Source organism: Thunnus thynnus, chromosome 13, assembly GCF_963924715.1.
Source record: "Thunnus thynnus chromosome 13, fThuThy2.1, whole genome shotgun sequence".
Taxonomy (NCBI): Eukaryota; Metazoa; Chordata; class Actinopteri; order Scombriformes; family Scombridae; genus Thunnus; species Thunnus thynnus.
In genome coordinates this window covers 10,416,681-10,444,550 of record NC_089529.1, presented here as the reverse complement: position 1 = coordinate 10,444,550, position 27,870 = coordinate 10,416,681, and the positions used below count along the sequence as shown (strand labels likewise).

Below are 27,870 nucleotides of genomic sequence, written 5' to 3'. Positions count from 1 at the left end.
CCCATAATCTCTTAACCATTTTCCAGTTTTCTGGAAAGAACAATATAATTTGAATTTCTTAGTAAGTTCATTTATAAGCAGCTGTTGATGTGCAGTTTCTCCTCCACTAAAGTCCTAATACTGGGAGAAAGAAAAAAGAATTATAGGACACTTTATTCTCCTTATTTGCTGGGCTGTGTGTTTGCATGTAGACATATCTGAATGCTCAGATTACCTACTGTGCACTGATTAAATGTCTACAGGTTACACAAGAAATCTGTTGGAATTAACTGCAGAAGTTTACTAATTTAACAGTTCATACTTTTTCCTTACAAGCACTACCGAATTACCTTCCAGTGACTTTACAGTTACATTTTCAGGTGGACATACAGACCCTCACTAGGATTTCTTGAGAGCTATGTGACCTTCAAAATAAAGTGTTACTCATGTATCATGTAAAGCACTTTGTCCGTTAAGGAAGAAAAGTGCAATGTAAGCAAAGTCCATTCATCATTTAACGAAAACCTGCTGAAGTAAGGATAGAAACGCCATTTTTACTAGTATATAGAGTGTTAGATTTAGAGTTTAATGTTCATTACAAAGTATAAATAAATCATTTGTCTTTTAATGTAACTATTTCCATGTTAAGTATAGATAAAACAGTGTGATCACCTCTATTTTAGTGCTCTGGTTCAACAGGCTACAAATAAGAATGAACCTTAAATGAAAATTGAGGGATGAGTGTTTAAACCATTTCTACCATCCAACTGTATCTGAGATAAAAACAGTAAGAATTCAGCCCTGGCATAACTATTCTGTGGATAATCAACTTCCTGTTTGTGGAGCAGGAAAGAAAGAAAGGTAAGAGACAATATCAAAGTGACACACTAGGAAAACTTATTTATTGGTTTTTGTTTGTTTTTTAAAAAAGCTTACACTCATTGAGTACAGCAGATAAAATCTCCAAAAGTCATTTCGAAACATTTCAATTTGGAGTACAGTGCTTCAGAATGTTTTTGTCTGATTTTTCTTTACAATTCTATATTTGAATCAAGGTCGAACTGGCATTTTTATAAATTATGTAAAAACCTGATTAACACAAAACCACAGAAGGACACTGTCAGGGACATCCAAAACAAAAAAAGGAAAAAAAAAAAAAGAAAAAAAAAGAAATAACATGATGTGAATTTCATGTTACCCTCTTTATTATTGTACACAATATACAAACTGGTCCTTTATATCATTTTTCTAACTTATGCCTACTGTCTTACTCAGATTAAAAGGTGGAGATAAATAAATAAAAAGTATCTAAGTATCTCAAAAGGATATGAGGTAAGTGAGTATGGAAAGCATGTTAACTCCAATAAAACGAGCAAAAAGCAAAGCCTGACGACGTACAAAAAAAAAAAAAAAAAATACAAATTTTCAAGCATGAGATTATTGAATCCATGACCAGATGCTACCAAGAGATCATTTCATACAGTAACCACTTTTCTAAATAGAGTAACAACATTGTGATTAGAGCAGCACATTGTGCCCTTACTGAATAATAAAAAAGAAAGGGGAAAAAAAAAAAAAAAAAATCTTTCCGCTGGTTTACTGTATGATACTGAAATGGAAAAAATAATGAGGTGATCTGTAAGTTGAAATAACTAGAACTAACAAAACTTGGGAGGGGAGTTTACCAAAACAAACAAACAAACAAACAAACAAAAAAAAAACCCAGCACAGGCAGAAATGAGAGTACGAGTTAACATTAACGTAGCACAGATGGAGCTGCGGGCGTCTTGCAGATAAAAGCACAGCTTCTCCAGTTCTGCTGCGGCGCACATGGATCAGAGGGGAGGAGAGAAAATACATCAAATATTGACCAAACACAGTAGTCGTTGTGTCAAGAGTGGGTTCTTTCTTTTCAAAGCAGCTGAATATGTCTTACCTTCACTGATTAGTGCACATTATCTGTGCTTGTCGGAGGATTTATGAGTATGAATGTTAAGGGAAATGGTGAATTATTGATTGTTTTCCTAATTAATTTGTCAAAAAACATCTGTATAGTTATAGTCAGTATTATTTTCATTGTCTAACTGTGGTATCAAAAAGCTGCGATCCAATTCAGTGTCCAGTGATGAACCCCAATGTAATGAAAGTATTTTTTTTCCCAATTACAGGAAATGACAGAAACATTATGAACACTTGTGAGCAGTGCCAGTGCGTAAATAATGTAACTGCCTTTTTTTGAAATGTCCAATTGAAATGATGAGATTCAAAATAAGGAGCACAAATTAGTTTAGTGATGGCTTGGCACATCGTAGCGGAGCAGGGCCGCAGTTATTGAAAACAGAAATGAGCGTACAGTTAAATTAGACAAGTTGAATGGTTATAGGCTGAGGATCAGTGCACTAATTATGTTTACAAGCAAGTCCTGTTGGCTGGCTTCTCAATGAAATTTAGCATCCACCGCAATCCAGAACAGTTATTGCATTAGAGTGTGTTTAGTGACACACGATGGATAAAAATGGAGGCAATTCTCTTGTAATGGAAACTAAATAGGAAACAAGTTTAGTGCAGTGAGGCTGCACCGAACACGTGTTGAAACACTGGTACACACAAGCACAAATCTTTACATAATCTAAAAAAAAAACAAAAAAACACAAGCTGTCATCTGTCAGTGACGACCACAAACAGGCGGCTGTGATTCACTTAAAAGGCTACGATTTAGAAATAAAAATATTCACACTGAACAGTACAAACGATACATATGATTGTGATTTAGGTGTCGCTCTATGTTTAAGGATATTGCTTTTTCTCTTCCTTTCCTCCGCTGCTGTCCCTCTTCTCTTTCTTTTCAGATTTCTCTTTATCGTGTCTGGACTCCTGCAGCACATGAACACAAAGAGAAAGAACAATTTGAGACAACTGTTCAGATCAGCAGTGATGGAAAATAAAGCTACATAAATGGTTAACATGGATTTAAATCTATTGGTCAAACAATGAAAACCTGTACTAAAAATGAGAGAGATCTGGCTAAAATTTCATGTACTCTGGAACAAAGTGACAAGCACAGTTGACCTTTTTTCCTCCAGAGGAAGTTCGTTCAGGTTTCACAGACTCGCCCTTCTCTTTACTGGAAGATTTGGATCTTTTGCTCTTCTCTTTTTCAGCTGACAGCGGGGAGTCACAGGAAGGACTCGTGCTCTTGCTGTTTTTGGAGGAATCTGGGGAGAAAAGTGTTTGTCAGTGATATATTTTGCTGTACTTGCTGGGCTGAAGGTTACTTCAGATTTATGAACTTACTGGTTCCGTTCTCGTCCTTTCTGCGTTTGGATTCTTGGCTCGTCTCACGGTCGTTGACAGCATGGTCCTAACACAAACATACAGTATGTTATGATCTCTGTGAGAGATTGACAGAGAATATGTAACCTTTCCCTTGTTGCTACTTCATGATTACTCCAACTAACATGAACACTGTCTAACTTCAGAACAAGAGGTGTTTAGAAGGCTTAAAACTTGTTAAATACTGACTCTTTTCCTGTCTTTCCGATCCTTTTCTTCCTTCTTCTCTTTGGATCGGCCTTGCGTGTTCTCTGAATCTTTCTTCTCCAGCTCCCTCTCTCTGCTCTTGGACCGGGCAACTGAATTGTAGTTGACGTGGTGCTGTGAAGATAATTATATATTAAGAGAACAAAACAAACAAAAACATTTTTAATGTTGTCAGTTATGGAGTGGCCCCTCATTCAGTGTTAATGAACCAACATGTTCAGGTTATTGTGTAACAAATAAATGACCCACATTAGCAACAAGACAAGATGATGATTAACAGTTGTTTCTCTTTGTTGTCGAGTGTTGAGTGATTGTATATATAAATTACTGAGAATTTAATTATATGGAAAAACCACCACATGTAGATCTGATTAATGAGCTGTTTTCTTGTGGCTATGTCACCAGTGGGTATTTGGAGCCTGGGAGTTGTGTACTCAGTATTGATCAAGTGGACTGATTGTGGTCAGAGTTTCATTAACTACGTTATTGTTGAGTTCTATGTGCATTTAAGTTACAGGAAGCACTGCTGTTTCATAAAAACCTGACACAAATGTGTCCAAATGGAGCATGAACTTAAACCCAACACTCACATTGCAGTTACATGTTGTTACAGTTGTGATTTATTATTACTGTCATTCACAGCTGCTTGTCTGGTTGTGTTCTGGTCATGTCGGAGTAACTGGAGGAATTGCTGGAAATTCAGATATAGACGGACCTCAACGCAGTGTTGATGCTACAAGCCTCGACTGAGGCCCAGTGACCCTTTTGACCAGGACTGGAGGATTAGTGTTAGTTCCCAGCGAGCAGGGACCTCTACTTGTGGCTAAAATACTCTTTAAGAGAGTTGTCCATAAGCTATTATATTGCATGTTAATAGTGTATATTTCCTTGGTTGTTGGTGTGGGAACGAGGGATGTCTTACAATGTTGTTCACTGACTGATGTTTTTCATAATAACTCAGAGCATTCAGTGTAACACAAGGCATTTTTGTGTTTCAAAGTATCCGACCCACTTAGACTACATATTTAATGTCTTATAACACTGAATCACAGAGACAGTAACACTGACAATGATTGAGAGAAAGAAGATGTGCAGTGATGACACAATAATCCACACAGACACAAAGACTGAATTGTAGAATTGCCACCTCTACTAAATATTAGCTTAAATGGGGGAGAACACTGATGAAATTATTATTTTTTCTATATGTACTTTATTTAGGTCAGTTAGTTCAGATTAGTTTTATTTTTTTTTTCTATTTATTAGTGTCAGAAAACCTAATTACATGTAATGTGATTCAATATTGTGACAAACAAAATAGGGCCCACAGCTGTGTGGTGTTTATGTTACATGTTTCAAATTGAATTTGGGTCACAATGAACTGGAATTACTTTTGTTGTCTACTATGAATTTCTGTCATCAGTGACCACTTCTTATTCTATTACAGAATGAATCAGGCAATGGGGCAGATACATGTTACTGAGTTGTTGATACTACCTCAGAAGATCACTTTAAGTGAAGCCCTTAAAGCTTCAGTAATCAATATTATTTATATGAACAACAGGTTTAGTAGGAAAGGGGTTGCTTGTAGTGACAAACCCACAGAGAATTATCACCTGACTGAAGTCCTTCTCATTTCTACGAAACCTTTTAACCTTTTTACAGCTAATGAGATATTTCTCTCAAAAATTGCTGGAAAGCAAAAACAGACACTGAATCTTAGACTTGTATTTGTGAGGTGGGCAGAAACATGACATCCATGAATGCTAATGTCTCTTTGCACCTGCTGAATGTGTCAACAGGTGACTGTATGCCAACACAACTTTATTAAAAAGGTGATAATTTGTCAGAAGTAGCTTGTTCGGCTGCCTCCAAGTGGCCAAAAAATATAAATTAATTCAGCTTTAAAGATTACTATCAACTTTGGTAATGGTGACACATCCAAATCAATCCACTGCTTTTCTTATGACAAAGTGTGAGAATACAACAATGGACAGATGAAGAAATCACAGACATGAAACATGAGTTATTTGTTGTCAACATTTTTGGCACCTGAACAAAGAAAACAGACAATCAGAGAGAAGGTACGAGTAGCAGTGTCAGTTCAAACCTTGGACGTGGACTCCTTGGGTTCGTTGTTATTGTCCTGTAGGGATGAATGGAGATGACAGATGAGCTGGGAGGGGGTGGGGGGTTTGGGAGGAGGTTGTCAGACAGCAGTAGAGTCGGAAGAAGGGGTGAGGGGGTGGGGAGTCTGGGCTGGCCGGACCAACAGCATACTTCTCCCTTGACCTGACCTTCAAGGACTAAGGCTTTGACAAGGTTATTACATAGAGGAGAGTTCATAGGCTCAACATCTGGAATGTCAATATTTAAATTGGAAAGACCCTGAGCATATATGAAATAACTGCTAGTCTTATTACTACAGACATGTCTGCAATTTCAGGCAGCATTATATTAAAGTCCTACAGCGCAGCTGGTATTTCAATACATCTAAAGTGCAAGTGCTGTAAATAATGTGTATGTGTGTGCCTGTGTGTGTAAGACAAATCACTCAATTCTTATGTGCTTGACTGCATCCCTATATAGGTAACTGTTGCTGTCACTTACAGTTCAGGAATGGATAAGACACAGGGAGCCTATTTCTCTGGTGGAAGGGTAAAATAAAGACCTATCACACGCTTCCAGTGGTTTGGGCAACGCTCCAGACGATTCAGGCTTCGCCCACTCTTTCCCTCACTCTCTCTCTTTGTTGGAGCAGGCTTATTTTCCTCTGCATTTTTGGCTGATTCAAAACTGCGACATTCATTTTCTCCGTCGTTCCCGGTTGCTGGTGGCTCCGATTTTCCATTGGATTCTTGCCAGGAGGTAGTACGACTGTTGATGCTGATGGCTGGTTGTTGTGGGGATAGTGTTGTAGGGGCCGGCAGGACTGACTGGAAACACACCGCGTGACGTGAAGGCTGCATGCAGGCCGTTCAACAAACGGAGATAGAAGGGGGACCGATGACTCAGCCGCAGTAGAGAGGCACTCCTACAGCAGAGCGGTTTGCTGAAAACCATCCTACTCTGCGCAGGATTCGGGCACGATGAGAGGAAAGCAAAAAACCTTGCATCACTTTAACCAGGAAATCTTCTCATCTCGAAAAAAAATGGGGGGGGGGGAAAAAAAAATCTTGGGCACCATTTCAAGTAGTAAAACACTGCTCTCGGTGTAAAAACAAAAACAAAAACAAACTGGAGAAGGCGAAAGCTCTTGATTTGGCAAGCCATTTTACTTCAGGTGCAAAAAAATCCACAAGGAATATAGAAATGCGTATAAAAAAAATTCTTCCCAAGGCACACTGACTGCTTTCATTAATATGAAAATAGATAAATATTTCAATATGAAAATACTCAATATATACAATATTCTCTTGGCTAAGTCCTTCAGGGGGTTTTCTCCCAATTCTGCAAAATATTATGCTGATGTCCATGGAATGCTTTCCAACTCCCATGGATTTGGCTGGGATTTCCAGATGCCATGCCTGCATATATGACAACTCTCCTGGGTGATCTTCAGGGATGCTGGAATGTGCAACGGCAGGGAACGCTCCGGCAGATAGAGAAGAAACGGGCACAGCCTTCCTCAAGCCATACTAACCTTAACAGACGAGGAGTGGGACGGAGAAGAGTGGCTGTCGAGCTTTCGTCTTTTGTGATCTGCAAAGACAAGAGGGGTGACATTTGTTCTTATTTGAGCTGCACGTGACCTTAGAAAAATTCCATCCATCCATTCATGACTGACAGACATGTTGAAAATTCCTGCGAGCTATTTCCTTATTTGGATTTGATGTATTCAAGTAACTGTGTTGAAATAATTTCAGGCTTCTCTTTAATGTTTCTGTATATTTTTATGTGGAGAACACAGCTGTATAACAGACTACCAGAAAGGATAACTTACCCCTCTCGGATTCGGCTGACTCAGATCTGGGAACTGGTGACTTGAGGGACCCGGCCGCAGCACTCCTGTCGCCTTTCTCCTTGCTCTTGGACTCCTTGATGGCGTCGCGCTCCCTGGACGGCTCCATGGGCTCCCCGTTGCCAGCTTTGGCCTTGTCGTCTTTGCTGTTCTTCTCCTCGGCCTTCACTTTCTCCCTGTCTGCCTTGGGTGTCTTCTCCTTACCCTCACGTGCCGCCCGCTCCTCCTTCCCCGCTCTCTCATCTCTCTGCTTCTCCCGACGGTTCTCCGCCTTTGTCTCAGGAGTGCTGCCTGGTGTCTTTTCCTTTTTCTCTTTTTTCTCCTTCCCGCTCTTCTCTTTGTCGTCCCGTTCTTTAACGGCTTTGGTGCTGCAAACAGGATGAATTTTTTTTTTCCTTTAAAATTCTTTGTTCAGAAATGTTTCATACAAGATTTTGCTGATCCTAATACAGTATTATATTCCTACTACTGTATCAAAAAACTTACAGGCAATAGAAACTACAGTGTAGAAGACTTGATATCACTACTCAAGGTGAGTTTGGATGCCTTTTTAAGTTTTGTTTGATATAATGCAGCTCTTGATATGTCTACCTGTTGAGAGCACCGTTCCCATTGCTGGTGGTCACTTTGGCCGCTGCACTGTTGGCTTTGTTCACTGGCTTTGTGGTCCCCTGAGATTTATCCTTGCCCCGATCTGCATAAAAAAACAAAAAACAAAAAAAAAACAAGAACTGTATGAGCACATTTAAGGATATGTGGCATCTGTTAGGCATAAAACAGATACCAACAGACACCTTTTTAGGAACCTTTTATGGATATTCAACCTATTATTCACATTTATATTGTTCTGATTCTCTGGTTAAATGCTTTTAGGGAGAAAATAATATTGCAGATAGACAGCAAAAAATACAGCCCGAGCATTTAAATGATTATCAGCTGCGATGGAACAATAAATCTGAAAAAGAATGAACACTGTAGAATAAAACTAGATCAAATACTATACATCAAACTGTAGCATACTGTACCTGCTCCCTTACTTATTAGCTAAAAGCACTGCATTTTAATAACAACCTTGCCAGGTTTTTCATCACTTACCGCCATCCTCTGATGTCCCCTCCTCTGTCTTGCCCGTGTTGGTGGCAGGCTTGCCTGTGCTGCCGGGGCCGTTCTGCTGATTGGCAGGGGTGGCACTGCGCGCTGGCTGCTCCTTATGGTGAAACTCATTCTCAGGGACCATGTGCACCTTCTGGCTTTTCAACCGACCTGAATAACTGCAAGACGCATAAAAGGTTTGCACAAGGCAGAGACAAAAACCTCATAGAACTTCTGAGTGTCACACGGTGCAAAAAATATGACTTTCAAACTGCGACAACAAAGCTCAAGTAATTGAGCTTTATCGTTGCAACATTCCCCTGCAAATACAAACAAACATATACACACACATCTGTATATGGATAAGAGAAGTGGCAGCCACTGGAGGCCGCTGATGTTTCCCCATGAAACCCAGTCTGCATCTGTATGTATGTATGTGTGTGCTATGAAGCAACTGAACTTGCTATAAAGCTTTAACGACTGAACACTACATTAGGAAGTCCAGGTCCTACTGATTCATGGCAGCTAGATAAAAATAAACCTTTTTGCACCTGATTAATACATGGAGGCTACATTTCAGACACAGTGGAGGGAAAAAACTCCCATGCCCCCTCTAGAGCTAAAAATAAGATGCACTGCATGAATCTGCCAGTATTTGTTAAAATCTTTAACAACTTGTCGAAACATCCCTTTTTATAACAACGCACAAACATCTGGGATGCAACATCACTCGCCGTTCCCAGATGTCTGAACGCAAATGTGAGAGAAAAAAAACCAAAACAAAAAAACACCCATAATCTCAACAAATGAAATAATGCGCACTATTCTTTTTTTCATTATTACCACACATAATATATGTTAACTGTATGCTCCACAGAGAGCTGAACAGCACACAATGCTGTGTTACCCCATTGCTAAGGCATAGAGGTCTGGCCTCTTGTCCTTCTCCTCGAGGCAGATCTTGTGGACACGGCACTCCAGCGCTTGGCCCAGGTTCAGGACTTTGGGATAGCAGGGTAGGATCTTGGTAAGCACGATGAGGATGTTCCGGATGTGGGTGTAGTCTCCGGTCTCCAGGCAGTGAACTGAAGCCTGGATGAGGCAGAGACGAGAAATGATTATAGATAAATACACACCTTTGACAGAACTCTCTGAATTTTCTCAGAATTTCTAGAAGAAAAATGTTGGTAAAGGTGAAAAGCTCACTTTAGTCAGCATGTAGTGCCATTTGTGCACCACATGCCTAAAGTTCTCATAATCTAGCTGATCCACTTTGTTCCCTCCATCGAAGCCTGTGGCTCTGAAGATGGTCAGGAAGCCTGGGTAATTGCCACACTCCTGTGACCACACAATAAGAACAGAGAGATTAATTCCCAGATCATTTTACATCAAGAAGTGTTACAAATAAATCAGATAAAATCAGTGTCACGGGTGTAGAGAACAGGTAGAACTGGACACCTTCTCATAGATTGCACGGTCGCTGTGCCAGCGGGTCACCGTCTCCAGCATGCAGCAGAGGAAGCGTCCGTAGCGGTGAGACTCGTTCTCTGTACAGCTGGCCACCGTGTAAATGATGGCAGAAAACACCTGCAGAGTGACACAATGTAGTGTGTTTGCTTAGACAATTAAGTACAATGTTAAAAAAAAAAGAGTTACATGTGGAAAAAGCTTCAAAGTCTTCATGAGTTTTACCAGATGGTACATCAAAGCTTTGATGTTCAGTATCTCAAAGCTGCACTTTGGGAAATATATTGTGAGCTCAAAATGGTCTTGATAAGCAAGCAGGTAATGAGCGTCCCTTTCAAGCTGTAATCTGATGGTTCACCTGAGAGCTTGTTGAACTGCTCAGATTTTTGACATTTACATTTATTCTTTAGTGCTACTTAAACTGATATTTCTACCACTTCTGTTCTGCTTAGAGGGCCAAATTACAGCCTAAGTTATTCCCCTTTATAGATCACAAAATTAATGTTTATTCATTGTATTAAAAAGGTACTCTGTTGCTTTAAGAAGGCTGCTATAAAACCAGAGTTTAAATAATTATTATCACCATTAATGCATAAGTCTGAGTATATCAGTGTCTTACCCTGTCATAGCACAGGAGGGTGCAGAAGTTGGGGGTCTTCTGCTGGTGGACCAGCTCAACGAAGCGGGCGCAGTACACGGCGTCGATGGAAGAGAAGATACAGCGAGGGAATAGACAGAGCTGCAGGAACTTTGTTATGGTCTCGTTCTTTGTGGATTCTGCCAGTAGACATTTAAAGTTGAATTAGTAACATCGACAGCTCCAATATTGATGATGTGATCATGGCAATGATCAGCTTTGTTTCAATGCTCCCCTTGTCCCCTACTGCACTAACAGTAGTGCTACAACTAAAGACTGTTTTCATCATTGATTAATCTGACAAGTCTTTTCTCAATCAATTAATCGTTTTGTCTATAAAATGTCAGAAAATAGTGAAAAATGAGTCGAAGGTGATGTCTTCAGATGTCTTGTTTTGTCTGATCAAATGTCCAAAATCCAAAAACTTGCACCATGAACGTTGTGTCCTAGAATTGATATTTTCGCTTTATTATAGGTATTACTGGTACTGTATATATCCAAACCATCTACTTCTGAAACCTTAATTCCATTCATGTTGTTGAATATGTGCATTTTGGAGGAACCAAACTTATGCTTTGTCATTACTGTGGCCAAATGTATGTGTATGTGTGTTTGGGTCTATTTATGTACTTTTTAAAGATCAGAGAAGAGACAGCATTGTGGGAGACACATGCTGAATAAAATGAATCATTAGTGACACTGGCATGAACATAAGGATACTTACTGGCCAACAACCAGTTGTCTTTCTCCAGTTTGAGGCGGTGTAAGACCCTTGAGACGTGCTCCAGCTGCTTCTTCTCCTCCTCCTGCAGTTTTTCCTGCAGGGCAGTGCAGCGTTCTTTCTCCTTCTTTTTCTTATTCAAAGGCTACATCAGAAAGAAGACACAAGAATATTCACACCATAAATACACATAACGCTCAAAGCGACCTATAATAATCATACTCATTTTACTAACACTTCTCTTATACACAATCACTGTAGGATCACCACAATATTATAAGAGCACTATGTCTCTGAGTCTAAATGATGATATAAGTGATCTAAATGTACAGGGATTCTACTGCTGCATTTATTGTAAACTGCACTGCATAAAACAACTCACTATCTCAGGGTTCTCCTCGATGGCCTTGATCTGGGCCTTGAGCTTGTTGACCTCACGGTCGTAGGCAGCATGAGGTACAGCCAGGTCGTACATGGTCAGGGACCAGAAGGTGGCATAGAACTGAGGCCGGAGGTCATCCCAGACCCTGGCTGGATGGAGGGACACCACAGCCTCGTGCACTGGTGTCATTACCTGTTCGCAGGCTGCCACATACTTCTGTACCTTTTGCTGCTGCCGGTTGCCTTTCTCTGCTTTCTTCAGCTCATCGTACTTGGACTGTGAGTAGAAAGTATATAGTGAGGGGTTAATTTAAAAAAAAGGTGTTATTCTTTATACCAAAGTTGTTTTTTTGGTGATGGTTTGACTGAAATAGTTGATGATAAATTATGAAAAATGCACAAAAAGTAAATGATATAAAATGACAAATATGCAGTTATAGTTTTTCATACTTTCTGCACTTCAATCTTACAAAAAACAGTTTTTAAATGTATCAATCTCCTGATTTTTTTTTTCTCTTACCTTCCCACTGCTCTCATGAGACTTTCAGTGCAAGTAGCTTCAGCACATTTTCTAAGACCTAGTGCCTTTTTAAAATTTCTTAAGGCCTTAAGGCAGTGTGTTGAGAAAAACTACTGCACCTTGCTCCATTTTAGTCATCAAAAGAGTCAAAGTTTAGCCAAGTCAACTGACATAAGTTTGCATTTACAAAATGAGGAAGAATGAGGCAGAATAGTGTGAACATATCGACTGCCTGACAAAAAATAAATGCCTCATCATTGTCTTGATCACAAAGATCTGAATCTCTCTCCGTGACGTAAATGTGACATGATGCACTGAGGCTCTGACCGAGGAGTCCACTCACCAAAATCTGATGGGCGTACATTGGCCGAGACAGGAAGAATGCAGCATCATGTGGAGTGTGGAACTGGTTACAAAGGATGTCAATGGAGGGAACTCGTTTGATGTAGTCTTCTGTGCTGAGGTTGGAGGCCAGAAAGCCACCAAACTGCACCAATGTATCATGACACTGCAGGATGACAAAGACTTCTATCAGCATCGAAAAGATGGATACTGTTTTACATTTATCTTGTTAGGGGGTGTAAAGTTAATCTGTAAGGTAGCAAATGCAAACAGAAATTCATCACTTCAATTCATTCACTTGCCTCTTAATTTTTTTGGTGGGTAATTGCCTAACAGATCATATGTGTGTTAATTTTTGATTTAATAATTGACTGTGGAGACATTTACTTGTTTAACTTAAAGCTAACAGAAGATACTATAGAGTAATATATCAAGAGAGGGTGTATACCTGGTCATAGAGGTGGCCAACCAGTTTAAGATGTTTCTCTCCGCCTTCTAAGAATACCACGCCATTTCGTTGCTGGGCCATGAGTAGACACAGTGGCAGGGCCAATTCGTGATCCAGCAATGCATCCTTCAGACGCTGTGATGACTTCTTAGTGTTCCTGATCTGGCCAAAGTAGCCACCCTGTGGACAGAGTCACATCCATAAAGATAACGTGGACCTGAGGGCAGGTGCAGCACTGGTCCAGATAATGATATAGATCTTGCAGATACTCTGGAGACTGCATTAGTAAATGATAACTGTACTTGAGTCTATACCTCAGCTTTGAGTTGCTCCCCTCCTGTCATGGCCTCTAACTGCTCTGACGTCATCTCATCTGTGATCTCGATGCCAGCCATTTTCTGCACCACTTCTTTCAGGATCAACAGGTCAAAACTGCAGGAAGACAAAGGACATATAAAGCAAATCGCATTTTCATTTAAGGAGTGGAGCAGGTTTCACAAATAACCGTGTCCTCTTCCTAACATGGACATGTTTAAGAATTGAGTGTACATTGTGACAATTATAAGATCTAATTTAGAATACCTTAATGATATTTTACTGTCGACATGTTTGTGTGCTCTGCTTTTAAACAATGTCATTTACCTATAATTTAAGAAAATAAACTTCTGACAATGACAATATTTTCAAATGTAAGGGTTTTTCAAATAGAAACGCCCTAAGCCGTTAGAAAAAAGGTAGGGAAGCAGTTGTTACTATCTGTTTTCAATAACAGTTTATCTTGTTGTATTTAATATAAATTATTCAACATTTTTAATTGACATTGAAGGCAGTGTTACTAATGTGGCGGCTTGTCCATCCAGACCAACCATATTAATGTATTAAGATTGGACTCCTGCAAACCATCCATCCTGAGTTGTTTGGAGCTACTTACCTCTTTCCTGCTTTTAGCTGGTTGGTGACATACTGAAGAAGGCCAGCCAACTCAATTGGGTATTTTCTGAACACAGCTCCACACAGACTTGCAAGGCCTTGGTTGACAGGAGGAACATGTGTGTGTTAGATACTCATTAAACTTCAAACAGTTTCTTTCCTTTTGCATGCAAATGAATGGTGTGACTGTTTAAGAAACATACTCTGAAGCCATGAGGAGATGGTGGTGTCGTCATGCTTCATCTTCTCCTTCTCGGGATTGGCCAGAGCCTCAATGATGCAATCTGAAGACAGAGTTAAGTGGAACAACCTAGAAAATGGGAAAGAATCCCCCTTTAAACATACACCCCACTGCCCCCAACATCACACACACAACCACACATACACACACACACGATCTCTGATGTTTAACTAGCTGAATTCAGAGGGAATAGCATAGGATACAAGCCAAGACATCATAGTTGAGGGATGTGAGGTATTTCAAGGAGTCCACCACTGGAACAATGAGGTTGTCGTACCACTGGATCTGAGACAGCATCTGATAACAGGACAGAGGAGACGAGAAAACATCATCAACTGTAGAGGGTATACATTTTACCTGACCTGGTGCCACCCCCTTACCTCCACTGAGTGGCCAAACAAATCTCTCAAAACTCATTTTACGGTACACGTGCATCCACACTTCACTATCCACAGATCAGGGAGTGAACTCAATGAAAAGTGGAAGTCATGTTTGAAAATGCCAATGGGTAGGCAGAGATAAACATGCTGACCACTCTACATGAAGCATCATCCTATCACTAGATGTGCAAAGATTCTTTACATTAGATTATGTTAATTTACACATCTTGCATATTATAGAGAACAGCAACAGAAGTGTAAGGGTGTGAGGATATATCATAGCACAGTCACATTGAAAATGTTACAAATGGTTTTATGCCTAAGTAGGACAAATGCTAATGGTAAATGTTACAATTATTGCAAATGCAAAAGACTATGAAGCCTGTATTGTGTATCATACCAAAGTTATGACTGTGTAAGTGCTGATTGTTTTTGTCAGTGCGGCAGGAACACAGCCCCAATTTTGTGAGTTTTTGCTAAGTGGCTTTTACTTTGATTCATGAATGCATGATTTGTAGGCAGAGCACTAGGTGTAAGCAATTCCCAAGACGGGCGCTAAAGCGAGGCAAGTCTGCATCGCTGCCAAGAGAGAGAGCCAGGAAAATATAATTAGCGTACGGAGCGAGTAAGGTGCTACGTGCTGTATCTGCTGTACCTGATAAAATATGAAATTAGTTTGTCTTTGTTGTATGTTGGTATCATTCAAAATGAGCCTCAAGTAAAATAGTTATAACAAAATACACTTACATAATCAAAAAGGATGGTGGGGTTGCTATGGCTCAGCTTGCCAATCTGCCTCCCAGATTGTTTCACATTCTCTTTGGTCAACCGCCTAGGGAGGGAAAAAGCATAAGACAGCAGATTAAAAAACACAAGAAGATGCAAAGAGTGCTGTAAGCAAAGACTGTCACTTCTGTAAGCATCACAGCAGTTACAGTTGGATGCTGTTATGGTTGTCGGCTTAAGATGAAAGTAATGTTATCGATTTCTTCAACAGCGGAACAGTGTTAGAATAATTACTTGCCCGACACATAAAAACAGCATTCCAAGTGCCATTTTAAATTCTTGTGCTGCCTGTGTTGAACTGTCCTTTTAATACAGCTTAACTTGAGATGGCTGGTGAAAAACAACACATTGACACATCTCTGCATGTTTTTACTATCCAATCGTTGTTCTTGGAACTGCGTTAGGTACACTGAGAGCTAGAAACTGGAGTTTAGTTGATTCTGATCTAGTCCACCCAAACTAAGTGGTGTTTTACTATGTTTGCAAATATCATAATTGCAACTTTATATGTTTTACAAGACACATTCACTTAATTCCAAAACAAAAAGACTCAAAGACTGTGGGATGGTGGAGAAACCTATAAGAAATGAACTTAGCAACTGACAACTGCACAGTGACTTGACATGAATTAAAGGTAGAGTCAGTCAGTTCTGGAGGAAGATTGTTGATATTTGAACTAAACACTCAAGGAGCTCTGCCCCTCAAATTCATGTACATGCATTGCCAAGGCAGCGACCAAAAGAGAAACATGGCGTAATCCAGAGCAATGCGTCAGCTGTAGAGTCACTTCTGTTACACACTTTATCACAAGCAGGATATTTGTGTGATTTAAACAGCTGCCTGCTCAAATTATACTTCACTAAACGCAACAGAAACAGAAGCTGCTGTGTTTACATGCCCATTTACAGAGCCAGGGCTGTGTATGGACACCGGATTTTTTTTCAGCACACACACAGAAGAGGCAGCTAGTGAACCATGAGGAGAAATTTGCTAAATTTGACAAAATTTATGTATGTATTGGATTAGAATTTCTGACTCTACCTTTAATGGGAGCGGCTTGCTATTTATTTGTTTAGATTGGAGACAAAGCACAAATAAGGTACAGAAAGATGCATGATGTTATAGTAATGGTAAACTGGGTTAACTTACTTCATAATGTATTTCGCCCTCTCCACAGTCTGGGCTTTGACTTTAACCAAAAGTGGATGGCTGGAATATGTCTCGTTCTTCCATTGTCCATATAACCGGTACCTGAGGGAGCATATGTGGAGGAAGCACAATTAAAAAGAAGGTTTCAGCTATGCAGCCCTCAAATACATTGGCAGGATCAGCAGAGTAGGCCAAAAAATTCCATAGTTTCCCGGTGTAAGCTTAAAGGGAACAGTTTTAACATAAACCAAGCACGTTCAAGCAACAAAGCTCGTAACTATAAACAGTCTTTGCATAGTAAAATAGCCACCTCCAATCTAGCAATCAAGCATAATGTTGAACTTCTGTTATGTCTGTGACTATTTGCCATAAAACAGCGGGGGTGAATTTCTACCTCATTTACTTCTAGCCCTCCAGTTTAATAAAAGAGGATTGCTCCTTAATGGTTGACTTGCTCTGATCAAGTAACTTGCTGTGTGTCATATTTGGAGCAAGCAAGGTCAAGGAGTATTTAAAAATCCCTTATGGTGCATCAACAAATTCAGCGCAAAGAGCAACCCACTGTAAAATACACCGACGCAGCAGAGCGTAAAGAACTGAGCTACTTGTCCATCTTCAGTTCATATTAAATCCTTTCTTTTAAAGTGTTGAAACATTTTACGGTGGGAGACAGTGAAATCATCTACAAAGTGCTACTATCTTCAATAACTAAAGAAGTTACATTATTAGCTGCAACAAACTGACACTGACAACTGAAAGAACAACCAAAACCTTTGGGAGCGCGGAGTGTCATTGCTCATCATCAGCGTGCCAAAATACTCAAACAAAGAATCTAAAAATAACAATCTTGCATTGCTCGTGAGCAGAAAAGTTGGTTTGCTGAATAACGCATTTACACAATCAAGGTGAGTGTGAAGAACTGGAATTGATTGTTTGTGCTACTCTTTCCTTGCCAGCTAGTGAACATCATCCTAGAGCGCTGCCTAAGGGTTTACTCATTTACACAGCACCACATGTAGTGAGCTATACACGTGTGTGTGTGTGTGTGTGTGTATCTCACCTGTGCTGGTAGGGAAAGAGTTTGAAGAGACCCCACAGTTCCTCAGACATGCAAGCATTACACTCCATCAGAGAGAGAGAAGGGAGTAGCACTTGGTCTGCAATGCTCAGGAAACAACTCAACAGCGTATCCTGTGATGAACATACAAATCAACATGAATAAGGTCCTAACAGTCATATATACTACTGAGCTAAACTGGCACATCCATTTAAGCAAAACTCTCTTGAATATTCAGCTACAGCCTAGTCCTATATTTTAAGATATATATACACACATGTTTTATACTTACCAGTTTGTCTTTGACATCAGGTCTGCCATCACTTTGGTACTGAGAAGCAAAGGACACCAAATATGAGTACAAGTCAAACTGAGACTTAGGCTTCAGTGCAGATGTAGTAATGTGGTGGTTACAATATGGTACCTCTTTCATGAATGCCTTGCCCAGACGCACAATCTTGGCAAAGAGGATGGGGTCGTGGGAGAGGTGAGGGCCCAGGTAACAGAGCATGCTGAATGTGTCCCTGCGCAAGTCTTCAAAGCTCTCTGCAGGCCTAGGGGCCCGCTTGTTCCTCAGTGGATGCATCACACATCCCCTTGCTCCTTTCGGGACGCCAGCCCTGTGAGGAACAGATCAGTGTGTGAGAGACTGTGTTTTCTTTTTTTTTTTTTTTTAAACTTAGTTATTTACTGAACGTGTATTGAAATGCTGGTATCAAGAAGATTTACAATAGTCAGTTCAAACTGTGGTATGAGAGGTACTTGAGCATGCTTTCCGGTCTGACTAGATGTGGTGGGCAGTAAGTGAAACATTAAAAAAAATCAGCACCTTTTGTAGAGAGGCTCCACAGTCAGGTGCACAAGCTGGCAGAGTGCCAGTGCAATGGCCTTGTGAGAAGTCGCATAGAAGGAAGGCATCTGGTCCATAATACTCTGGGCATGGTGCCAGTCTCCAATCCTAAGCAGTGCTTCCAACAGACCAAGCTTCTGGTTATCAGGTGGCTGTGGGCACAGAAAAAAGCAGAAAATGAGTGTCTGCGTATCATTTAATATACCAAAGTTCAGTGACATTCAATATGGCAGAGCAGAGCACTGGCCAGAACTGAGTACGGCTACTGTCACACTCCAAAGTGATGGATTTTTAAAACCATTCCTTTCTATAATATTTTTAAGGATGAAAACATATATTAGTTAAACTAGATCATAATATAGCATCTTAGACTATTTGGACAGAAAAATGTAAGTATTCACAGGCAGCAGAAGTACATTTATTAGATGTGAAGTTTGTTACAGAAGTTGTGCTTTCCCAAATTTTTCACAGCACTTAACTCTTAACTGTGCTGATATACCGGCAACTTGGTGTGAATTTTTAAGTTTGATATAATTCAGTGTTTCAATGTAATGAAATAAATTTTTAAGTACAGTTTAGCTTCACTCAGTCTGTCTCTACGTGATGATTTGACTTCAAGTGATACAGAACACAGGCTTTAGAAGTGGACATTTCCTGCTCCATCCCTGCAAGACCCCCCCTTGTGTTCATTAATCACTCTCACTCCTCTTCCTCTCATCATCCATGCAGACTTGACAGCAAAATCTTTGATATCCAGGAATTTATAAGTAAATAATATGACATTAAATGTTTCTGATACCTGCTCATTCTTCTCTTCCTCCTTTTCCTTCTCCTTTTCTTTGTCTTCATTTTTCTCTGAAGGTAGCACAACCATGACCAGCTTGCGAGCAATCTGCTTGGCCTCTGAGATATCTCGTTTGTGTTCCTCTACAATGGCGACATCTGGTGGCATAAGCTGGAACGACAAAGATAATTCTTCAGTATTAGAACAAATTATACTATAGGCTTTACATTTCATATGGGTGAAATAACACTAAACTTTGTATTAGACCCAAAAATCTGATATAATTAAGTGAATATATTTGCCACATAAATCACCTTGACAACATTAGAGGATTACAGTCTGCTGCAAAAGTTGCTATCTTAAGGTTTGCACCACTCGTATTTCCAAATACATGCATGAGCTAAGAACATGCATATGTGAATTAAATGGTGACCACTTTGTACTGATGTGGCCATTAGCTAGACTCTAGCGGTTCCTTTTCCTTACATGTACGTAGAGATCTTCCAGCTCTATCAGGTTATGGTGAAGCAGAGCAGCAGCAATGTGGTAAAGTGACTTGGGGGTTTCCTCATTGGGTTCCTAAAGATAGACACAAGAAAATAAATGAATACATTATCATGGAAATCAGACATATAATTAAGCGACACACATTAAATATGAGTCATACCATTATCTTGAGGTTATAGTTTGGGACTGTTTGGACAGATATTTTAAAATATAAAAAGGCTACCACATGAACATATTTAGTTTTGGATTTGCCTACTTGTGGGTTAGGTCATACTATTAGACACATATTCTTGCTTTTATTACCTTTTAATACCCAGAGTTGATATACTCACCTGGTAGAATTTGAATTTAAATCCCAGGATGTGGCAGAGAGTGAGCGGCTCACACATGTAGGACTTGACGAGGGACAGGAAGAACTCATCTTGGTCGGATCGACTCTCATACACCTCCAGGATTATGTCCAAAACACGATTAGGGTCTAAGTTGAAACATCCTGTAGGCAAAAGAAATGGGAAACCTAAGCAGGCAACAGAATAACAATAAACAGATAAGTAAAGACTTGTCCAAACAAGCAAGTGGTCCGTTAAGGGAAACAGGTTATTCCAAAGCCTCTGTGCTGCTGAGGCCTGAGTCCTGGTTGCTTTCACACCTGTAATTCAGTTCATTCGGAGGCGATCAAGGCAAAAAATGATTCTTTGTTGCCTTTTGGATCTGGTCCGGTTTATGTTCACACTGGCTTTTTACAAACAAACTAAGAGCTGTAAACATGAAGTTATACAGACTGACAGGTAACTCACTGATTGGACAGTTTTGGTAATTGTTGTCCTGCATCATCAGCACTACACAGACCCTTGTGGGCAATTTACATTCTGGTCACTGACAGCAAGTCATGCAGCACTAAAATGCTTCTTTTTTTGTTTATTTATGTTGTCTGGTGTCACAAAGAGCTCATGCAGAAATAACTAATTCTGAGCATTATCAGTGTCAGTAAACTGCAAATCAACCACATGTTATAAATAATGAAAAACAGGTTGAGACAAAGAGGTGTCTTATAAGACAATATTACAGGAAGGTATGACTGTGGCACAAAGGACTGGCAGGTAGCATATGGGGACATATTTTCTGTGATATATGCAGGTATTTGTCTCTGCATGATAAGAGTCAATACTGAATGCTGAAGTGACCAACAGAATAAGGTCAAATTACTAGAGGTTTTGGTGAGAAGCCTGGTGATACAATAACCCCTAGTATATCCTCACTCATCTAATCAAATATTGTCAATAAAAAAAAAAACACTCCGCACAATCAACAATACTGTACAATTTGCATTTGACATTAGCAAAAGATACAGAAGCACCAAATTCAATGCAGTCAACCTAAAAAAGATTTGTTTGGTACCTATGAGGGACTTGATGCTCTCCAGTACAATGTGGCTGGTGATGTTGCCCGACAGGTCTTGGCCAAGCTCAGTGATTAGTTTGGCATAGCCCTCATTCTCCTCCCTTAGCAAGTTGAACTTCTGTTGCTTGTAACTGAGAGAAACAAAACATAACATAAATATTGGATGCACACTATAAAGCACAATAAGTATGCCCAGTACATTAAAATGGATGTTTTCTACATATTTATGTTTATATCTCTACTTACAATAGTTTAGTCTTGATTTTTACAATCTTCTGATTGAACTGATGGGCTTGTTTTATAAGTCCAAGGGATTCAAGGGTTTCTGGATCCAGCCGCTCTTTCAAGATGGCCTCTGGAACAAAAAACTGATAGAAGAAAAAAAAAATTGTGGTTTATTATTACAGGCCTGGGCATTTAAATCAATAATGCATTCCATGACTCTTACACAGTTGTAAACATTTCATCTTAAGTGGCCAAATTCTTATATACTAACTACACCATCTCACTTGCAGGACAATGAAAATTTATGAGTACTCTTGGGGGACACAGATGCCTTTCTTCAGGCAGTCTTTGTATTCTCTTTCACCCTGAAGTGGCTGCAAGAATTGTTTTTTTTCCGTCAGTTATATAAACAAAATGTTATGTTAATAAAGTAAAACTGTTCTTACCAAACATGCTCCCACCAATTGTGTGTAATGGTCACGTTTGTTTTTTTCTTCCAGTGCACCAGTCTCTAAATCTGTGAAAAATAGAATAAATAAGAAATAATAATAAATTATGACACAAAAAATATAAGTTTGCTAAACAAGATATTCTAATATTGCAAGCATTTAATGCAGTACTTCAGATTATGTAAAAGTAAAATGTGTAAAATAAAAAGTTTACCAAGTATACTGAACACATCTGCTAAAATTGATGGCATGTCATCTCTGAGTTCCTGAAAGTAAAACAAAAGAGAACAGACAATGTTAAAGCTGAACAAAAACAGAATGCAATTATTTGCTGGCACAGTGAGACCCAAATCACAATATTGTATCTTCTTATTAAACTTGTGTAAGAGACAATGCTATCACAGTATTCGTATCCATTAGTAGAGACTGCTGTGATATGGATACTACAATTTAACACGTTACACCACATTAACTCTTCAAACATAATTTCTTACTGAGATAATAAACAGCAAAAGATTTTTATGTCCATTCTTTAAAACAGTGCAGACACTTCTATATATTTAACTTTGTTTTAAACAACTCATGGGAAAACAAAAAGTACCATCATGTCCCCAAGGACGCTGGCGACAAGATCCAACTTCAGGTTCCCCTGTACAACTTGCCAGCAGAGCTCGTATAAGGCCGCCTGTATATCTGGACAGGTAAACAGACAAGACACAGTTCATCATCCAGGCAAGTGAACTAAACGAACTGACAGGTAAATACTCTCTTATTAAATCCAAAAATAAATAACAAATAACTACAAATTGACCTAAATAAGGTACAAATACAAGACACAAAAACTGTATTCAGTGTTCACCCTCCACTTCAAAAACATTTAGAGGCACGTTTAGCAACAATTAATTCCTTGATTTATGTGAATAGGTCTCTGTCAGTTTTCCTCCATTGTTCCTTGCGAAACTGCTGAAGCTCTGTCAGTTTCTCACGGGACTGTGAGTGAACAGCAGTTTTCAGGTTCTGCCAATTTCTTAATTGCACTGAGGCTCACACTTCACCAGACATGCACTAGGGATCAGATGCTTAGCACTAGGACTGGGAAAACTAACAGATAAATGGACCATCATAACAAATGTTCTGAAAACTTTATGTAAAACAATTTACTTTCTGTGCATGTCACTTATCGGAAATATTTCAGTAAGCAAACACTCAAGTTTACTGTTGTGCAACAACAAAGTTATGATGACATTCATGAACTTATTACACTGAAACACACACGCTGCTAGGGCTGTGAGATATGACGACATATATCTTGTGACGATAGAAAAATGTCTAATGTTTCATATTATGATTGTTTATTTCATTGTGTCACAAATCAAACTCTTCACTGCAATTTTTTGTCATTTGGAGTCTGTCCACCTTTTGTGCAGATTACATTGATAAATTACTGTTCTTAGCTTTTTACTCACAAAGCTTTTATTGCACTTACAGTAACGTAACAAGTGTAGTTGTCATCATCTCAAGTACTTCACCTGGTTCAATGTCTCTCCTCTGTGTGTGCAGCACACACACTCGCAGTGAACCACAGAGAGCAGAGGAGAGTAGCACGACCATAAATGACAGAAAAATGCAGTAGAGACTATGTTTGTTAATATTATTTACCTAATTTATGCGCATTTGTTTCATTTCAGTTCAGTGCGAGACTCTTTGTGTTTTGCTTTCATTTATGGTCGCGCTGCTCTCTGTGGTTCACTGCAGGCGGGGCTGAGCTCTCTGTGTGCTGCACACACAGCACAGCAGAGGAGAGACAGTGAACCAGGTGAAGTGGTCGAGTTGATGACAACGACACTCGTTACGTCAGTGTAAGTGCCATGCAGACCAGAAATTATTTATTCATTGAATTTACAGAAAATGTGCTATATCATGATATGTATTGTTATCAGGATATGAAATGATCTATATCGGGATACGGGATTTTGGTCATATCACACAGCCCTGCACACTGTTGTGACTGGGTTAGCCGCACATCACTACTTGACAGAGAGTCACATTATGAAAATGCTGCCTGCAGTTTGACAGTATTTTGAGAAGTTGGAGAATGAAAATATGCTATTTGTGAATGATGTCAAAGGAAACTAAAATGTCAAGGCAACGCAGCCAAGGATTTCTTAAAGATGTATATGTTTTCAGTAATGGAGGATGGATGTATCTGTTTGTACAACAACAAAACTTAAATAAATTGACAGACAAGTGCAATAGAACTGATATAATTTTCAACTTACCTCTAATCTCACTTCCATGATCTGTTTTCTCTGTAAGGTCTTTGCAGAGTTGTACGCTATGAGGTAAAGAGACAAAATTTTGGTCAGCCTTAAAGAGAATAATTCAAGATTTTCTACAAATCAGACAGACTCCCAATTTGCAGATTTTTTGTTGGTCTATAAAACCAATGTAACTTAATTAGGCTAATGATAATAATAACAATAATAATAATAATGACAGAGGAACATGATTTGAATTTTGAATTGACTAACAAAGAGGCAACAGTGTTAGTATAAAACTTGGACTCTGGGACTGAAGTGAAACTACACGAGCAAACGGAGGGAGGCCAAACAAAACATCAAAACTCAAAATATATTGAAAATATTGTTTTGTCACATCAATTTCCTTGTGAAGTAAGATCTCCTATTTAGGAATCATAATGAAAGTGGGGCATCTGATTGTTTTAAGCCATTATATGGAGCTTCTTTTTAACATTATATGTTCTCCTGCAATGGATATGACAAATGGATAAAAGCTTGGCAATACAGCCATCAGTGGTACTGGATTACATGACAGACAATGGTGTCAAAGTGAAGTTTGTGTGAAGTTTCTTCTGGCTTGGTATTACAAAGGTGCTACTGTTGCCGTATCCAGTTTAATGGTGTATGGGTTAAAGTTAGTGAGAAACTATGCAATATATTTCGCAAATCTTGCACGTCTGGTTACATTGTTTTCCAGGACCTCTGCCAACTGCTACAGCAGGCACGGTGGCATTCATCCACATTATGAAAAACAATTCCCAGGAAAATCTTCTCAATCTGGCTGTGTCCAAGCACACAGAACCTAACTCAGGGATGTCCTTGTTGGCAATTCAATTGGCCTTGAAGAACGAGCACCGACAAAAGCAGACTGATCAAGCACTAAACGACTTACATTAAAACTTACAATTGAACACAATACACCACACCAGCTGAGAGCCAGCGTGTATGTTCTGCACAAACACAAACACACAAGTGAAAATAATAAGTTAGTGGGCTGTATCATGTGGACTCTCTCACTGACTGCCTCTGCCACCCATTCAACATGCTCAAACAGTTGCTGATATGGACCAACTAGTGCCAACAATGCTGGCCGCACTGCAAGAACTGCACGCAGTGCTCAGTTAAAGATGCTCAATAAAACACCCTAAGGTACATTAAGGTCAAATACAGTGGTTGATTTTTGCATAATAGGGTGACAGGGCAGATTTTCACTACTTCAAGCAACAAGATACAGCACTAATTCAACGTTACACCCTTGCCTCTCTGACTTGTGGTGAATCCCACTATTGCACAAGAACAACCGACTGATGTCAGACACAGATAGACCCAAATGCCCACAGTAATATTAGACAGCCTGTGAAGAAAATGCATTATTTTACTTGAAATACAGTGGTTACGTAATAACAATGTGACACTTTAGTTAGCAGCACATAGAGATTGCCCTTTCACTTGTTGTCAACCACTGAGAGATCACTGCATGGGATGGCATCCCTGAGGAGGTGGGGGTCTGTAGGGCTTGTTGACATGGAGGCTTTATCAGGGACCTTCTGACTGAGGGATTTACGACTGTGATGCCCAAACAGACTCTCTATAATCATGCAATGAGCTGTTTTGTGTGAAGGGAAATAAGTATTTTTTTCCAACTGAAAAACGTTTGTTTAGCACTTGTTGGATGAACTTTGTTATGCATGTTTAGTATAGATCTTTCAAAGGCTGTGTACAGGCATGGATCCCTAGCAGATGCAGAGACACACCAGTGAAATGCATCATTTAAATTACATGTACAAGATTCTCTCTTAGATAATTTTACAAGTTGATAGTTTGATCTGGAGCAATTTTCTGTCAAAGTGTTATCAGCTACAGTGACATGCACTACATATATGACTAAGAATTAAGTAGTCTGAGTTGATGCATCTCACTGCAGGCCTTTTCTAACTATGCAAGGCCTACATCGACTAATAGCAGCTAGCACTGTGGATGAGCCTATTGTGTCTTTGCCTGCAACTTAAATAATGGCTGCGCTGAAGAAAACAAGTGAAAATATCATTCACGAAACCATTTTCCTTTGAACAATGACAACACTAAAAGCCCAATTCTGTGTTAATTTCAAGATGCTGCTAGGGGCACCCTGTGCCCAAGATGAGTGGATTTGGCGATGTAACGTTAGTTAACGTTAGTGTGAAAAGTTAGCGCTAGGTGTGTTGTACAGATATCATTGGTTATGGTAGCACCGAGGGCACATTGTTGCACCACATTATAGCTCTACTATTGTTGTAGTAAGCCAACTGATGGGGTTAACTACATAAATATCTAGTTTAATTTACCGTTGTTATTTGAAGAGGGAGGTTAAACCGTTAGCTGAACATTAAAGTTACGACTACATGTCCGAAGTGACGGTACAAGAGGATTTAACCGTCAGCAGAGAAAGTTTAAAGTCATTAAATGTCGTGGTTATTTTTCTTTTTTATGCTGCAATTCCCAGCTAATACATCAAGGGAGGCTATCGACATCATAAGCGCTCCAGCTAACCTGCTAGCATTAGGTTAGCTAGCGTTATATGCCAGGATCCAACGTTTCCCTCCACTTGATTACCATTACCGTTAACGTTAAAATAACGCGGACTAGCGATAGACTTTTAACCGCCTGCTCGTCAGTTGTCTGTTGACAGTTAATGTTGGCTAATTATATTAACTTTTGCACAATATTTTCTTCAATTTAGAGGCTAGTACATATCGATACCAGCCCGAGAGTGGGCTACATGAATGCTAACTAGCTTAGCTTTGATAGCCATCGTGTTTACACATTCACGAATGAATTTAAATAACGCCTCCACTACACAACAATGAATAAATAGAGCATATTCACTATTAAACGACTGCAACTACATGAATTGTTTATTTTTTCAGAGTTAAATGGCGGTGTCAACTGTTCCTTAGCTAGCCGACGTTACCGCTTATGTTAGCCCTCGCAAACACTTGAAAGACTGGCCTTGGATTGTAATGCTAGCTACGTAATTATTATAAGTAGTAGTAACATAAATCAACAACTGTTAAACCACTGTGACCTCTAACACTGTGTCGAAATTCAGATCCACTTACAATTCGTGTTTTCCTGATTTTTCCCAGTTTTTTATCCATTCACCAGGGAGGATAAGTGTCGCCATCTTCCATACACACACAGCCCGGATGTCTAGTTCATCATGGCACACACAGGGTCAAATGTGCTGCTGCAGCCAGCTCACTGTTGCATGGTGGGACACTCTGACAAAGGCTCCTATGCATGCAACACTTTCTCTTCAGTGTGTGTGTGTGGCAGTGCAACTCTCTGCATGCACCTCAAGGCTCTTGATTTAGCAAAGTACTAAGTAGTAATTTAAAAGGTTGAATTACATTTACCTACCCTTACACAACATAATTTCACACCAGCGTTATTCATTAAAAAGTGTGTAATAAAGCTCCCTGATTTTAAATCATAACTGGAGAGCCATGGTTTCCAAAGTCTCTGCAGCACTTCAAGTTCATCTGGACAAGCCAATTACTGTTTGCTTGTTGAATGTGTGCACATACTACATTGAATATGTATTATTATCTTTGCGCTATTCACATCCTGCTTACAGTTCACAGAAATGGGTTCACCTGTATAAAGTCATTCATTGTGTATATTTCTGAAGATTGTTGTGTTGTTATTTTTGTGTAAGCACATTGAGAGCCACTAAACTGGAGT

At 39.5% G+C, this 27,870-nt stretch overlaps 1 protein-coding gene across 3 annotated transcripts; it reads right to left on the bottom strand.

Annotated features, from left to right (window-relative positions):
• Nucleotides 1-853: 853 nt before the first annotated feature.
• thoc2 (THO complex 2) lies at nt 854-27,411 on the bottom strand. Of its 3 annotated transcripts, none has more exons than XM_067607765.1 (39): nt 27,246-27,409; nt 24,127-24,182; nt 22,449-22,540; nt 22,062-22,113; nt 21,845-21,915; nt 21,420-21,541; nt 21,171-21,304; nt 20,105-20,265; nt 19,752-19,844; nt 19,281-19,436; nt 18,461-18,633; nt 18,056-18,251; nt 17,924-17,962; nt 17,635-17,765; nt 16,575-16,676; nt 15,387-15,471; nt 14,463-14,556; nt 14,222-14,302; nt 14,020-14,116; nt 13,403-13,520; nt 13,089-13,268; nt 12,642-12,806; nt 11,780-12,055; nt 11,401-11,542; nt 10,659-10,816; nt 10,031-10,159; nt 9,779-9,910; nt 9,480-9,664; nt 8,576-8,751; nt 8,072-8,174; nt 7,463-7,848; nt 7,163-7,221; nt 5,630-5,665; nt 3,502-3,633; nt 3,274-3,340; nt 3,049-3,194; nt 2,777-2,853; nt 1,916-1,962; nt 854-1,798 (listed from the first exon to the last, which is right to left on the bottom strand). In XM_067607765.1, exons 1-38 carry the CDS (start codon nt 27,308-27,310, stop codon nt 1,935-1,937), a joined length of 4,695 nt encoding a protein of 1,564 aa, XP_067463866.1. In that variant the 5' UTR covers nt 27,311-27,409; the 3' UTR covers nt 854-1,798; nt 1,916-1,934. The 3 variants fall into 3 exon arrangements, 2 of the variants coding, with proteins under 2 accessions (XP_067463866.1, XP_067463867.1); XM_067607766.1 differs by having other exon boundaries at nt 854-1,795; nt 27,246-27,408; XR_010931115.1 differs by lacking the exons at nt 854-1,798; nt 1,916-1,962; nt 2,777-2,853; ... (1 more) ...; nt 3,274-3,340; nt 3,502-3,633 and having other exon boundaries at nt 6,130-7,221; nt 27,246-27,411.
• Between the last annotated feature and the right edge of the window lie 459 nt (nt 27,412-27,870).

Excerpts from the sequence above, each read along its gene's own strand:
- thoc2 (XM_067607765.1), bottom strand. The coding sequence starts at position 27,310 with ATGGCGACACTTATCCTCCCTGGTGAATGGATAAAAAACTGGGAAAAA. Across the intron at positions 21,542-21,844 it reads AATTGGTGGGAGCATGTTTG|TTTTTTGTTCCAGAGGCCAT; the intron begins GTAAGAACAGTT and ends TTCTTCTATCAG. Across the intron at positions 13,269-13,402 it reads GGGAGCAACTCAAAGCTGAG|GGTGGCTACTTTGGCCAGAT; the intron begins GTATAGACTCAA and ends CTCTGTCCACAG.